The following is a 15,266-nucleotide window of genomic DNA, read 5'->3' as shown; positions in this document are numbered from 1 at the left end:
GACTTCTTTTTATTACTGCACATTAAAAAAAATCCAATTTTATTCGTAATTCTTTGTTTTTTTTTAATAATTAAGCCAGAAATATAAGTAGCCACCTAGTATATCATAATGGGCGCAAATCAAGTTAACTCTGGAATTCCACAAGGTAGTCAGTTAGGTCCAATTCACTTCTTTTTTTTTTAAAGCTATTAACCGTCTGTGTTGAAACACTCTTAGTGCGTCATTTATGCCGCCGATATTTTTATTTTCAAAACTGTTTAAGTTTTTGTGATTGTGAAAAAATTCGATCTGATCTTAACTGATTTTTTTATTGGTGTGTTCGTAACTGTTTGCTTCTGAATGTTGATACATTTAAAACTATGAGCTTTACGAGAAAGATTTCTGTAATTTCTTTAAATTATATGTCAAATGGTGTTCTTATCATTATCTCGTTTTAATGAAATGTGAGTCCTTAGTGAGTAATTCGATAAAAATTTTCGCAACACATTTACTCAATAACTAATGACGCTAATTCAACTCTTGGTTGTATTAAAAGGGATTCGAAACAAATTTCCGATAAAGCAGCTTTTTTTCAAGATTGGTTCAGCAATCCAGACTTGAACTGTTGAAGAAAGGTATCTGCGATTTAAGCTGAAGGGGTTAAGGGATAAGCTTATTCCTTCGATCTTTCAATCTAAAACTTATTGATATGATGAGTCTTGAGAGTATACGTTCTTGTTTATGTTTTGTGTTTATTATTAAATTGAAAAATGAAAATATTGACTCTTTGGACATTATGTCTCGTGTTAACTTTAAAATTCCGCAAAAAAACTTGAGAAATTCAACAGATTGTATACGTATTCCAAACTGTCGGACATATCATAATCAGTGTTTTGTTTTAAAATCATGTTAAAATAAGTTCATTACTCCAACTTTAAATAATTAGTGCAGGTTTTTGAAATATCACTTTTTAAATTCGAAAAACACGGTTTTTAAGGTTTTGAGGCTATCTTCATTTATTAAATCAGTTTTTTTTTCTATGATGGTTTCAATATGTATAATCCTTTTCTTCAATATTCAGTTAAGATATTTACATATATTCGAAAAAAAAACTTTAAAAGTTATTAGATTTCAGCTGTCATCCAAAAATTTGAAGGAAAAACTAAACCATTTTTGCTTAAATGGTTTTTAACAGAATAAGGCAAACCGGTTTGAAAGTAATTGTGTTCTTCTAACGAATTTGTTGTCTAAACAACTCTATTAGATCAAGTTTTTGAAATGTATTTCAAAATATAAAACTCATTTAGAAAACGGGTATTCTTAAAGCAAATAAATAAAATTAGAGTATTAAAATGTATTTTCCAAAACTTTGAAAGTATCAAATTCAAGTTTTTCTCGAAACTTCATTTAGATTCAAATAAAGACTCATAACCAATTAAAATTTCCACAAATGAAAAGTATTTTAAATTGCATCTTAGAGAGAAAGATTTTTACTTTTCAAAATTTCCATACAATTCATAGTTACGACATATTTTGAGTTTTAAAACCCTGTTTTTGGTTGTTTTTAGCATTTTTAAAGGGGCATATTTTAAAAACTTGATGTGATGGAAAAACTTAAAAGCGAGATTCGAATTAATTAAATCTTAATCCTTTATATAAGTATTGTTTTGTTTTGGGGTACAATAAAATAAAATCCGAACGGGCCCTTTAACAAAAATTATTAAATCCACTACTGGTGATATGCCCTAGGTCTTGGTCGTGTACTTTTATGTCTATTATTCTTTTTTAAATGCCGGAAATTGTTTCTTCATTCACTGCATGTCAGGAAGTTCAGAGAGAGGGAAGAAGAAGTCCTCCTGTCATGTGCAAATAGTAAAACATTTTTGATATTTGCCAAACCAAGGATTTCAATGTTTCCGACGAGTGGAGATTTTTTTCTTAGTTTTTTTCTGAACGCTTTTTATTATTTTTATTTCTAAGGAATTTCTAGTTTTACTTTTATACTAACTTGAGTGCAAGGATATGGTCGCCCTTTGTTCAAATTTTATATTTTGTTGGTTTTGTTTTTTTTTTTATTATTTGATTCAAAATAGAAGAATGCCTTTTGCCAAAAGCAGTTTTTGCAACATCACTATCAGCCGCAGAAGAGTTGAAAACGGGCTTGTTTCGTTTCACCTCGCCTCGCCTCCCCATCTCATTTCTATTCAAGTCGTTGAGTTGTTATTTGTATGCATGTCACTCTTGTCCTGCTGACAGGATACTTAAATCTTCTGTTTTCGCGCACATTATAAGATGCTCATGAAAACTATATAAATACAACACCCTGACTTTATGCAGTCAGAGGAACTTCTTCTAAAGAAAATGCTTGATGCATGCGATTTTATTGCATACTTTCTGTTTTTCTACTGTACCTCTGTATTTGTTTATTGAACTGTTTGTTGGTAATTTCTATATTTGTTGCATATACATACATACTTCTTCGAATTCTTGTGGAATAGTTGAGTTTTCATTTTATTGTTTTCTACTGAGAGTTCTTTTATTCTTGAGATGTCCTTTGTAGCCTTCAGAGTCAGAGCAATATCCTCACTAATATGCGCGCATTTAAATGCATTTTGTGTACTGCTGATTTTTCGTATAGTTTGCTCTGCTGTGTGCTGAAGCTAAAGCTGATGCTGATGTTGATGCTGATGCGATGCTAAGCTTTCCATCACAAGCTGACAAATATTTTGTGTAAATAAAAATACGATTTAGTGCTACGCGCGAAATGAAACTGAAGTTGTGAGATTAGTATTTGTCAACGACAAATAATGCAAGAGTTACAATTTTTTCCTTTGCGTTGCGTTGCTTTGAAAAAATATGCATATGAATAAGTTTGAATAAAAAATGCTTAGAGGCAGGAAATTTATGCTTTGTGAGGGGATCAAAAGAAAAAATTAGTTATATTGCTAGTTGCTTATGATAAAATGAGAATACAAATATAAACTATAATACAAAATTGAATGATGTGCTCCTAAAGGCATTGAGCTAACATCAGGGAATGGAAGTTGATGTTTGCCAGCTATTTATGAATGTGCGAGACTTTTGTAATAAACATTTACGGCATACTTGGCCAGATCCTATGTGATTTATTGTGTTGTACGAGTGTATGTTGATACATACATAAAATAGCTGTTTATGTTCATTTATTAGCTCACATAACAGCAATTCAGGGTACAACATCCAAACTTCTAGACGTCTATCATACGTGTGAAGAAGATCCAAAAGTATATAGGATAGGAATTGATTGCATATAAAATGGGGGAAAGAAAATGAATTTGCTAGTAAGGGCTTATTAGATTTCTTGTTAGTGGTTAGTGGCTTGTCTTTGTATTTGTTTTACTTCTAATAATATTTATATAGTGATTTTTTTCGTTCACAAATGTTAGCAAAGTGGAAATGTTGATAAGAAAATAATAGAGTACCCAATCCAGGTAGAATTATGTGTGCAACTTTAACGCATTGCACCCAATGTTTCAAATGTTTCTTGGAAAGCGTTGTTTAAAGCTTGCAGTACAATTATTTCAAATATACTTCAAGGAGTTGAATGAATTAGAAAACGTGGAATGTTTTTAAATCCAGAAGTATTTACAAAACTTTGTATTAAAAATAGGTTAGGTGGTGCACCTCAAAAAGCAGGGTTTACAACTCTCAAGAATATTGACTCATACTGATAACTGCCCTTCCGTGCCTGCCAGTCGATTTTTCTAAAGCTTTAAGAAAATATCAACACAGACAAAAATTTGTAAGTTAAAATCTTTCTTTGTCTTTTTTGTCCTTTTAGTTTTTCGTGTTTTGCAAAAAGAGATGTAACTTACGATTTTTTTCTAAAAAAAATAACTAAAAGTTGGAAACAACATTTTACATAAGATTTCAATATCTGTTTTTGTCTATGAGATTATTAGTCTCAGACAAATTTTGTTCTCAATTTTAGTAGCATTTTCCGAAAGTTTTTATTTCTTATATAAAAAACAACGATTGATTGTTTCTAATAACATTATTTTATGTTAAACGAATCCCGTTTACAGCTTTTTTTTGAAAATAAAGTCAAAAAACTTAACAGGCTTTCGCTCTTCTAACAAAACGTAAGGGGACTTCGTAGCAAGACTGATGACATTTTTCTTAACTCCCAATCATTTTCACACGACGTATTCGTTTTGACAGAAACGTGGCTTAATTCAAGCTTTTCAGACACAGAACTTTTGAGTCAAGAGTTTGAAGTTTACAGAAACGATCGTCATGTTGATAATGCAAGGGATTTAGGTGAAGATGTTCTCATAGCGGTAAAAAATACATATTTCTCTTCTTCTGTATCTTTTCCATATAAGTTATCAATTGAATTGGTTGTCAATTGAACTGGTTTGTGTAAAATAATGATAGATACTAAGCCTTTTTTACTTGCGACATATAGGAACTATATGGCAAGTTTTGCATTCGTGCAAAATTTCGAACTCGAGATTTTAATCAAACATGATATTACGATGGTAGACAAGTCGAAAAAAGTGGGTCCTGCGATTCCGTCCGGTCGGTTTTGTCTGTCTGTCCACGCTCCTACAGCCTAAACCATTAGGTCGATTGAGTTCAAACTTCTAAGTTAAGGTTTTGAGCAGATTCGCGTTAGGCGTTTTTCTCATTTTTTTTAAGATCAAAACTAACAGTGGCCACCATACAATTTTTTTGGTCAAAAACCGAAAATTCGAATTTTCTCAAAAACAAACCGATAGATTTTTTTTAAATTTTCTCTAAAATTTTATTTTTTAACTTGGCTTCTTTTAATAAAAAAACAAATTTTTGTATTGCTCAGGAAAGGTACCGCTCATAGAACCGTTATTTTGTTTTTTAATTTTCTCAGCAATTTATAAACCGATTTCAATAATTTTTTTTCTGAATAAGCTCTTATATTGTTTTAACAATATTTGATTATCAAAAGTGCAATTTTTTATTGTTTGGATTTTTTAAAAAATATTGAATTTTATTTTTTCAAAATTCGATATTTTAAAAACGTTTCAACATTTTTTTATGAAATTCAAACGTATAGCGTATATTAACAATCTCTAAACAGCTGCGTACCAAAAATATTTTTAGAACAAAATTGAAAAATTTTATATATAAAAAATTAATTTAAAAAAAAACCGCTCTAACGATTTTCATAAAAAAATTTAAAAAATGAAATGTTTTTTTATTTATAAAATGGCATTTAAATTTTTGAAGACAAACTTATTTTTCGGCCAACATTTTGAATCTTAAAACAGTTTTTTTTTAAATATTTTAACTGTGCATGAGCCGGAAAGAGCGCATTATTTTGACAAAATTGTAATTACATTCCTAGCTTTTATCTAAATTAGTGCATTCGGTACATATTTATGTATTTTTATAACTAAAATTATTGTAAATACCAACAATGGCCGCCCTTGTAGCGCTACTTTATCGGATATGATATATTTAATCAACAATATATTTTAAAGTGTCTATCAAGAAGTATTATCTTGGTAACTTTGTATATGTGATTTCAAAATATTATTCTTTACGAATAAGGTTGTTTCACACATGATTTACTTTCCTTCGCCTATATAAACTTAGTATACAAGTTAAAGAAACGGGCCAGAAAGAGTATATGTATTTACTATTTGAATCACTTTTTCAATGTATACACATTATACCTATTTATAAAAGTATTACGTACGACTTCTACAACTACTGCTTACGTGTCACTTCATAACTAAAATCCCAAACGCACAAAATCCTGACTGTAAACAACACATCAATAGCAATTTCTTGTACCTGTTCGTATGCTTGTTATTTTTTTAAACTTTAACAAAATAAATAAACTGAAAGTAAAAACTTCATGTTAGCGCTGAAAACGTATAGTAAAGAAGGAATGTAGTATGTACCTTTTAGCTACCAATAACATTCCTTCATTATCATCATAAACATGGTTTTATCTATCGATCTGCATAAAGCTAAGCTCGCCAATGAACTATTCTTTATTCGTTTTAGACATCTACCTGCTAGCTAACTACACAACCAATAGGCGATCACTTTACAATTTAAACATTCATGGTCTGCCTCTTTTTTATTTTCCATCCTGGTTCTTCTAATATGAAATTACAATAAAGCTATCTAAAGGAAAAAAGCTTTTAAGGAACAAGTTGAATCTATATGAAACGCATCGTAGCTTTATACATAATAGAAACCATTTTTCATATATAAAGATCGTACACAAGTAAAACAAGACTTAAGAATGTAAATAAAAACAAATATCGGTAAAAGATCCTAAACAGCTGACTTATGCATACAAAAGTTTGTTTCATCCCCTTATTATATACAATATTAAGCCATTTTGTTTGTTATATAAAGTGCATTGATATAAATAAAACAAAAACAAATTCATCAACCTTCATATGGAAGCTCTTTATGTGAAAACATATACGAGGATAGACTCAAATAAAATAAAGGAAATTGTGTTGACTTTTTGGGTCGAAAATTTATTATCTCCCTTATTCTGCTGGCTGCTTATGGAATGGAAATAATATTTTTCTCGCGCTCCCGCTGAATTTCTCCACTTTCGATACTAACGCCACGCCAACGACTCTGCATCTGGTCGCCCTAAAAGTACTATGGTTTTCATTATGTACAATTGTACATATAATGGCATTTATATCTTTGAAGACAAACTTAATTTACAGGTATATTTTTAAATCTTATATAAGTACTTTTTTAAACATACTCTTAGCATACAGGAGCAAGTTCGTGCGACCCAGTCGTGCATTTTATTTCATTTTAAACGTTTACATTCCTCCAAAAAGTTTGGAGTCTGTTTATAACGATCTCTCCTTGGCATTAGACTATCTTATAAACCTTGAAGCCTCTCCTTCTTCTTCACAAATGGAACTATCTCTTCTCGATAAAGTCCTTCTTACTGACTTACAGCAAACAAGCTGTATTAAAAACTCAAAAAATAGAATTCTCGATTTAGTATTTAGGAATTAGTAATATTGACGTTATACATTTTTTTTGACTTAAGTAATCACCTTACTGAACACAGTAATTCCTTTGATTGCTGATATAATTTTGATTTCAGAAGAACCAATTTCCAGCAGTTGTCTGAAGATTTAACCATTCCTAGAATTGCTGATACACTAGCATTTTCTATCACTGACGAAGCAGTTTCAACTTTTTATAAGATCATTAATTATTTTTTTGAAAAAAATGTACCCATAATCTGTAACGCTTTCGCAACAAACTTCCGTAAGTCCTTTGTTAATAGCCCTGAAAAAGTGGATAAAGAATATTTTCATAATCTTCACTCCTTTTCGCAAACTAGCTGTAGTCACATCCCAGTTCTGCAGAGTATAGTCCTTGATCTTTTATCTGCGTTGAATGATGGCTGCTCAGCCGGTCCCGATGGTATTCTCCCCATAATACTTTAAAAGTGTAGTAATGCTTTAGTTGAAAAAACCTTACGTTCTTATGCAAACTTTCTCTAAAAACAGGCAAATATCCCAGTATATGGAAGAAGTCATTTCTAACACCAATTTTCAAGAAAGGTAACAAGTCGGATATAAGCAACTACAGGCCCATTGCAAAGCTTTCTTACATTCCTTTGCATTCCTAAAGAATTTGAACAAGTCTTTTGTGAAAGTGTAGCATTTTTTAGTAAAAATATCATTTGCGAACAAAAAATAAAGGTTATGAAGTTGGCTATGTATACACTGACTTTTTTAAAGCTTTTGACCAACTTAGCCACGGGATTATTTCATTTAAACTTGGCTTCTGGTTTTCCACCATTTTTCTTAGCTTGGATTAAGTCATACCTTGAAAACACATCCTATGAGGTAAAATTTAGAAATTGTCATTCTGAACCTTTTGTTGCTCAATCTGGTGTTCCTTATGGAAGCCATCTTGGGCCTTTTTTGTTCATCCTGTCTATTAACAATGTGTCGTCATGTCTACGCTCAAGTGAACTTCTTATTTTTGCTGACGATATGAAGATTTTCAAAATAATAAAGTCAAACCATGATCGTATTCTTTTACAAACCGACATTGATAGTTTCACATTTTGGTGTGGGGAAAATAGGCTTTTACTCAACTCTTTAAAATGCCAGACTATAACTTTCACTAAAAAACTAATCAGTTACGTATTTGACTACTGTATATCACAGCAAAATCTCTGTCGTGTCTCCACATTTAAAGATTTAGGTGTACATTTCTGTTCCAATTTCCAACTTAGAGTTTACACATCATATTATTTTATTGTTAATAAGGCATGTTCTATGCTTGGTTTTATAAAACGCTGGGCAAAGGAGTTCAGTGATTCCTATGTTAGTCTTTCTTTGTATAATTGAATATGCTTTGCAGGTATGGACTCCCTATTACGAAATTCATAGAAAACTTATTGATTCAATTCAACATAATTTTATTCGCTTTGCCCTAAAAGGTCTTCCTTGGGAAGATCCCTATGATCTGCCTCCCTATGGTCATCGTATTCTACTTCTTCAAATGCAATCTCTCCATCAAAGGCGTGTTAATAATGACTTAGTATTTTTTCATCAACTCATTAATGGTGAAATTGATGCACCTTATTTGCTATCTTGTGTACATTTGAATTACCTGGGCGGAACTCATCACGTGCGCACATTTGATTTTATACATATTGACTTCCATAGAACTAACTATGGCAAGAATGAAGCTTTAGTATAGGTTACATTTATTTTGTAGTAAACGAAATACAGTACATTTTTGTTTTTTTAATATTTGTTGTAAGCATAGCCGGCCACGTGTTTCTTAAACTGAAGTATAAATTAAATTCATAGAATACATGATATATAAATTCATATAAAACCGGATAGAGTAATTACTTGAATCATAATTGGCTCAGTCATGGGGCTATTTTTTCCAATGATATCGTCAGATTCTACGATTACCCTACAGAAGATTGCAGTTTCCAATTCGTTTAGCTTTTATCAAGTCTAAGCCCCAACAATGCCCATTTTTGGTCTAAGCCCCAACAATGCCCATTTTTGGTTTAGATTTCGAAAATCCATGTTTTTCTCGTTGCCTTTTTACGTTTAGAAAAACTTTAGAACCTATTTGTTTTACCCAAAGACATGTTAAAAAAAAACTGTGCACCGATTAGTGATAAATTAAATTTAAATTAAAGGTATTTATTATTCAAAATAATAAATATTATTGTTTCAAGATTTTAAACTATAAAAGTCAAAGTATAAAGGTCCTTCTCCTTCAAACTCCAAACCAGAAATTTTGTATACTAGCTTAAACGTTTCCGTGTTGGTTCGTTAATAATAATTTAATTGTAAAAAAGGTAACGGTAGTAGAGAATCAAGCATGTCTGATGTTCTCCTACCATTGCCATTAAATAGTTTTAAACAATGAAGCAGACAAAAACATTTTTAGTTTTTATAAATTAAAAATAGTTTGAAAACAAAATCCTTTCCAAAATATTCGAGTCGAAAAAACATTTTTAACAACTTTTGAGTAAAGTTTTTTTAGATTTTTAATTTTGTTTGTAAAAAACAACCACTATTTCGATGTTTTTCAACATTTTATCACATATCAAAAAGTTACTATTCCTCATTGTTATATTTAATTAAATATAATTGCTGGCAACACCATGGTATAACAATTTACTTTATGTAAAACTTATATAACAACAAGATAAAATATGCTCACTCTGCCCGGCATCCAACAGGTTAACATCTTATTAATTGTTAAGTATAGTAATATAAAATAAGTACATTGTAAGAGTTAAACAAATAAAACTAACAAACTTGAAATATAAAACACTCACAAAATCTTGGGTCATAAAATATTCGAGTCAACAATTATTTTTTTTTCAAAAATTTACTTGTTCCTAACACGTCATATTTTATAATACAAAATTTAACAAAGTCGCTAGCGTTATTAGTATGTGAGATAATTGGAGTCCAATTAAGTTATTGTAATGGGTCCGATTAATCAAATTGAAAATTTTGACATTTCTCGACGTTTCAAGGTCCCTAGAGTCGAAATAAAAGATTTTTAGAAAAGTTTTTGTGCGTGAGTTATAGAATTGCTTCCCAATTATACCAACCAAACCATACCAAGCGTATTCCATATCGCTTAGTAAAAATACCATTTAATATTAAATGCCCACCAAGCATATTTCGTTGAATATCGAATAAAGAATCTCCCACTGATACAGAATATCCATACATAAATATAAAATCAAACTAATGTAAACAAAAATCGTCAACGATCAAAAACAATAAAATTGAATCATCAGAAAATATGATGATAATGCATGTGTACCAATACACACATGTTTATAGTCTGTAAGAAGAAATTAAGAATATCAAAATGGTATAAATAAGCAGGTTTTTTCCTGACAGTTAGTTCAGTTCCATCTTGATACTCCTACGTATAGCAGAAGATTTCCCCCACCAGCGGTAAGGGATCCGATGCTCAAATTAATAAATAAACTACTTGTTTAAAATTTTCATCTAGCGTTTTATTTTAAAATCTTTTTAAAAAAAATCCCGAAGGATTTAAAAAACAACATTCGTGCGTGTGTACGTACGTTCAAACGTCAGTAGGTTCTCGACGTTTTTTTCGTTGTCCATAGCGTTGTTATACAGGTAATAAAGCAGAAAGATGAAGAAATAAATCAAAAAAACTCAAAAAAATTGTCACCTCAAAAATTTTACGAACACAAAATGGTTTTATCTCTGAAACAATTCTGTGCAATAGAAAATAACGTTTTTAACATCTGGTAAAATTTTAAGAAAAATCAAATTGACATTTTTTTTTTTAAATAAAAACCTAAAAAAAACATTACTCAAAGTTGATTAAATTTCGACTTAAATATCTTTTCAAAAAATTGGTATTTTGACTTTCCAACTTATATAAGCTTATAGGAAATATTATTTTTTATATTCTGAACAATTTTGAAATCGAATTGACTATTAAAAAAAAAACCTAAGCAACAAAATTTATAAAAATTAGTAAAAATTGATTTTCAACTCAAATGTCTCTACAAAACTTTGAGATATTGGCTTTAAGCTACTTTTATTTTTTAACAAATACTGTTGTAAATATTCAATAAAATTTTGAGAAAAATATAATTGACAGTTTTTTTACAAACAATTAAGAACCGAAAAAAAATTAACAAAAAAACTTTTGTCTTTAACCTTTTTTTATTTCACAAAAAATATTATTTTCCATATTCAGTAGTTTTTTATAAAAATCCAACAGTCCGTTTTTTCATTAAAAAAAATACAATCTACAAGAAATACAAATTTGGTAAAAATTGATATTTGGTTCTCGATATCTCTTTAATTAATTTCATTCATCCAATTTGTAAAAAAATAAGAAATGCTACTTAAATTCGTAAACATTTGTTTTCGAATCAAAATCTATTTCACAAAACTAGATTTTCAAACTGAACTATTTCTTTATTTGAAAAATATTGTTGGTAATTTTAAAAATTTAAAGAATAATTCAACTAGCAACTTTTTAACCCAACACGAATATGTACAAACTTGTAAGCAAGACAAATTGACAGACGGGATGGGAAGTTATCAGTGTGGGTCGCTGCCTCCCAGCCTCTTTTTTTTATATATATACCACCCGCTCAATTTTTGTAAGGCCCTTCCTAAATCTTTCGTTGTTAGTGTTATCTGTAAAACTGAATGTATTTGCAGACAATAGATATTCTGGTTCTTGAGATATGGATGATGATGTTAAATAGAATCCTGAACGCTCGAACGTACATACGAATACACGCACCCATATACATTATGCGTCTCTCTCTCTAAAAATCTTTGATTTAGATTTAAGGACCTTAAAACATAAAGAAATGTCAACATTTGTAATGCGACAAATCGGATCAATTACAATATTAGTAACTTTGTCATTTTAATAGAGACTTTGCGTGAAGTCCAGTGTGTCTGATTTTTGAATTACTTGCTTATTATGTTGGCCTAAGAAATAGTTTCTGACCTCGATCGAAAAACGAAAGTTGTCCCAAAAATCAGAAAAACTGCGAAAATTTAGCGTTTTTCGCTGTTTTTTTAACCTAAAGGAAAATGTTTTGTTTTAATATATTCATGCTCTACTATTTAAAGGCACCTTAAATAACTAATTCGAGCCTAAAGTTGTGTCTGTAAATGAAAAAAATAAATTATTTTTAGACAAAATTGTTTTTAGTAAAGTAGTCTTTTATTTGCACAGAAGGAAACATTTAATTTTTTTCTAGGTGCTTATGACATTTTGGTCTTATAAATAACTTAGGTTTCGACCTCGGAAAAACCAAACAAATTGTAAGTTTTAACCCCGAGAAGTATTGGGTACACAAAGACGAAATTGGGCTCAAAATGAAGAAAGTTCATGTACCGGAAAAAAAACTATCGATTTTCTGGGTTATCGAGAATTTCGGAAATCTTGCGTTCTTTGCACGAGGTAAGAAACTTGACTTATTAATTAGGCCAACACCATAAACACGTAACCAACAAATTAGAACTACCGCATTTAACGCATGGTCTGATGTATAATGTATATATGCATTGATAGTTATACCTGATTACAACTTCCTAAAAGAGGTTAAAAATTGTTCACGGAAGTTTTAACAAACGGATTTTTCTTAGGCGTGTGTTCTTCAATCTGACAGTATTTGTTTTTGGTACTGTATTTTTTGACGGCTATTGTTTGATTTATACTCAGTTTGGTCTGACATTTCATAACTATAGGGTTTTTTTTAATAAGGGCGGGTAGATGTTGTGTAGATGTCATGGCATTGGTTTGTGGCACTTAGAGCCATCCTGCCTTAACCTCATGTCGTTTAGGTCCATATGGTTCAATTTGGGTCAAAAGAAATTAGTTATCATTGTTATGTAGCGCCCACTGTTGACAGTGACCGCCTTACTTATGTCGTTTTCAAAAAGTACGGACCAATTACGCCACCAAGCCAAAATCCACACCAAACGATAACTTTTTGAGGATGCATAATCACCTAGCGGGTTGGTGTCGTCCCATATACGGCAACCTTGCTTGTTAACACAGCCATTTATCAAAATTGAGGTCCTTTCTAAACGACTCGAAGCCCAGTCAGCGAACAAAAGGCGAGGCCTATGGTCATAAACTCAAAGCGCAAAGCTCCTGGGTCAGTTAAATGTTGTACGGGTGTAGGCCCAAGTCCCTACGCAAAATTCACCAAGTTAAGTCTGTGAAAGGCCGAGTTCTTGTGCACAGCTTGAAACCCCAGAGAGGCTCTGCTGTGCACTTTCACGGACAGCGGCGATATTCTCGTCATATCTTGCGTTCTTTGAACGTACGGGTATTGGCTAATTGTTTACTGAAGCGGTCGTCTCAAATTTTCCTATACCAAACGTTGAAGAGTCGACTGTGAAGGGCCATCACGTCTACCGTAAAGGCGCAATGAGCGCAAGGTTTACGTTAACACACACTCAAAATCTACCTTCGCCAAATTAAAAACCCTGAACAAGGCTTCCGAATTGTGCTCATAGATACGATATTGCCGCTGTTGAGTAGAAAAAGGACTCTAATGAGTACCCTTTCACTTTCTGTTAGATCTTACGTTATAAACTTGATTAGCGTTTTTACAACTTCAAAATAGTACAAAAAGCCGAACGACCCTCACGAGTGTCGAACGTTTTTTAAAGGACCTAACAATACCGATTTTTACAAGAAAATCATATTCAGCGATGGAGTTTGTTTTTGGCTCAATGGGTACACTAATCAGTAAAATGTTTGTAGTTAAACTAATTATAACGGCATATTATTCTGAATTTTTATAAGTGTAAAGTATGGGAAAGCATTAAAATTGAAAACCGAAATAATTTCTAAGGACTTAAGAACCTGGTCATGCTTTCGAATCATTTTGTTTTATACATTTTTCATAACCAAAACATACTTTAATGTTCTCAAAACTAAGTTATCATTCCAATTCACTTATCTTAAAGTTGCATATTGCATACATGATAACATTTTACAATGGACAAACGTACAAATAGCTAAATAGGTATAAGGATATTATTACCCTTTTTCCCATTCCATTCCAAAGGACAATTCAATTTGTTTTTTTTTTCCTACATTCTTAAACTTATCTTTAAATTTTTTTAGTGTGATTTTTATCCTGAATCTTTTTTAATGTTTGCCTGGAAAAAAATATGTAAATAATTTACCTGGAATTTTTCTTTTATTCTTTATATATGTACTTTTTATTCTCCCATACAAACTCTCTATTCCATTCTTTAGGTCTCTGGAAACTTTCCAAATTCCCTTTTTAGCCAAGGATCTGGTGGTTTTAATTTGCAATTCAAATGTGCGGCATGAGTTATCCGACAGTGAATATCCAACGAGGCGAAAACAATGCACAGAGGCACTCCGGTTAATGGATCTCAAGAGTTATAGAGATGCAACAGAAGGCAACTTGTCAGGTAATTAATGTTTGGTACTTAAGATTCTCTATAGGTTAAGGTATCTCCATCTATATATATGTTGATTGTGTAGATATATATATGTTAAGCTTTGTGTGCTCGAGGTGCACCCTTTCTGAGAAAGCTTCGTTGGGTTTTAATGAAAATCCAGGTATAAAGAGAGTTATAGAAGAGACCAACCCCGAAGCACACAAACCAGAACACCAGAAACAGTACTCTAGGTCTAAGACCCATCAGACCATCAGGACACTCCACATACACATACATACATAGAATATAGTTTGGGGACAAATTAAAAAGAAGTCAAGTGAAAGTGAGTGGAAAATTGATTTTGCTTGTTTGATGGTGTGCTGAGATTCTAAAAACCTGATGTTCGGTTTTAACTATAAATTGCATTCCAAAGTGTCTAAAGAAATAGTTTTTTGATTGATTTTAATTGCTTTGACACGTCCTTGTTTTGAGTTTTTAATTAGGTTTTTTGTGTTGTTGTTGTATAACATTTCCTATTTTCTTTTCTTTCTGCATATACATACACACCAAGGTAAGACGAAAAGGAGTAGAGATTTCTTAGGTACAGGGATTTATCTTTTTTTCTTTTAATATCTCAACAATCTCGAATTCACTACTCTAAGTTGTAAATCCTATTAATTTAATTCAATCATTTCTCCAGAGCAAAGCTTATAATTTTTGTGTACACTGTTGTTACAGAAAAATATTCAAAATATATTAATTGGATGTGATTTCTCGCCTCAGCCGCAGTATGATAAGCATCTTACGAATTCCCCAAAATCTTTTTCC

The 15,266-nt window shown here is 31.2% G+C and overlaps 1 protein-coding gene across 1 annotated transcript in view; it reads left to right on the top strand.

The window, feature by feature from the left end:
* LOC129947557 (galactokinase-like) overlaps window positions 1-15,266 on the top strand; it is a 79,469-nt gene that overhangs the window by 27,272 nt on the left and 36,931 nt on the right. Inside the window, exon 6 of the mRNA XM_056058159.1 lies at window positions 14,287-14,468. Coding sequence (XP_055914134.1) covers window positions 14,287-14,468 — 182 coding nt within the window. The remainder of the gene's footprint in view (window positions 1-14,286; window positions 14,469-15,266) is intronic.

This window comes from Eupeodes corollae, chromosome 2 (assembly GCF_945859685.1).
Source record: "Eupeodes corollae chromosome 2, idEupCoro1.1, whole genome shotgun sequence".
Classification (NCBI taxonomy): Eukaryota; Metazoa; Arthropoda; class Insecta; order Diptera; family Syrphidae; genus Eupeodes; species Eupeodes corollae.
Note: the sequence above shows the minus strand (reverse complement) of the source record. Positions and strands in the feature narration are given on the sequence as shown.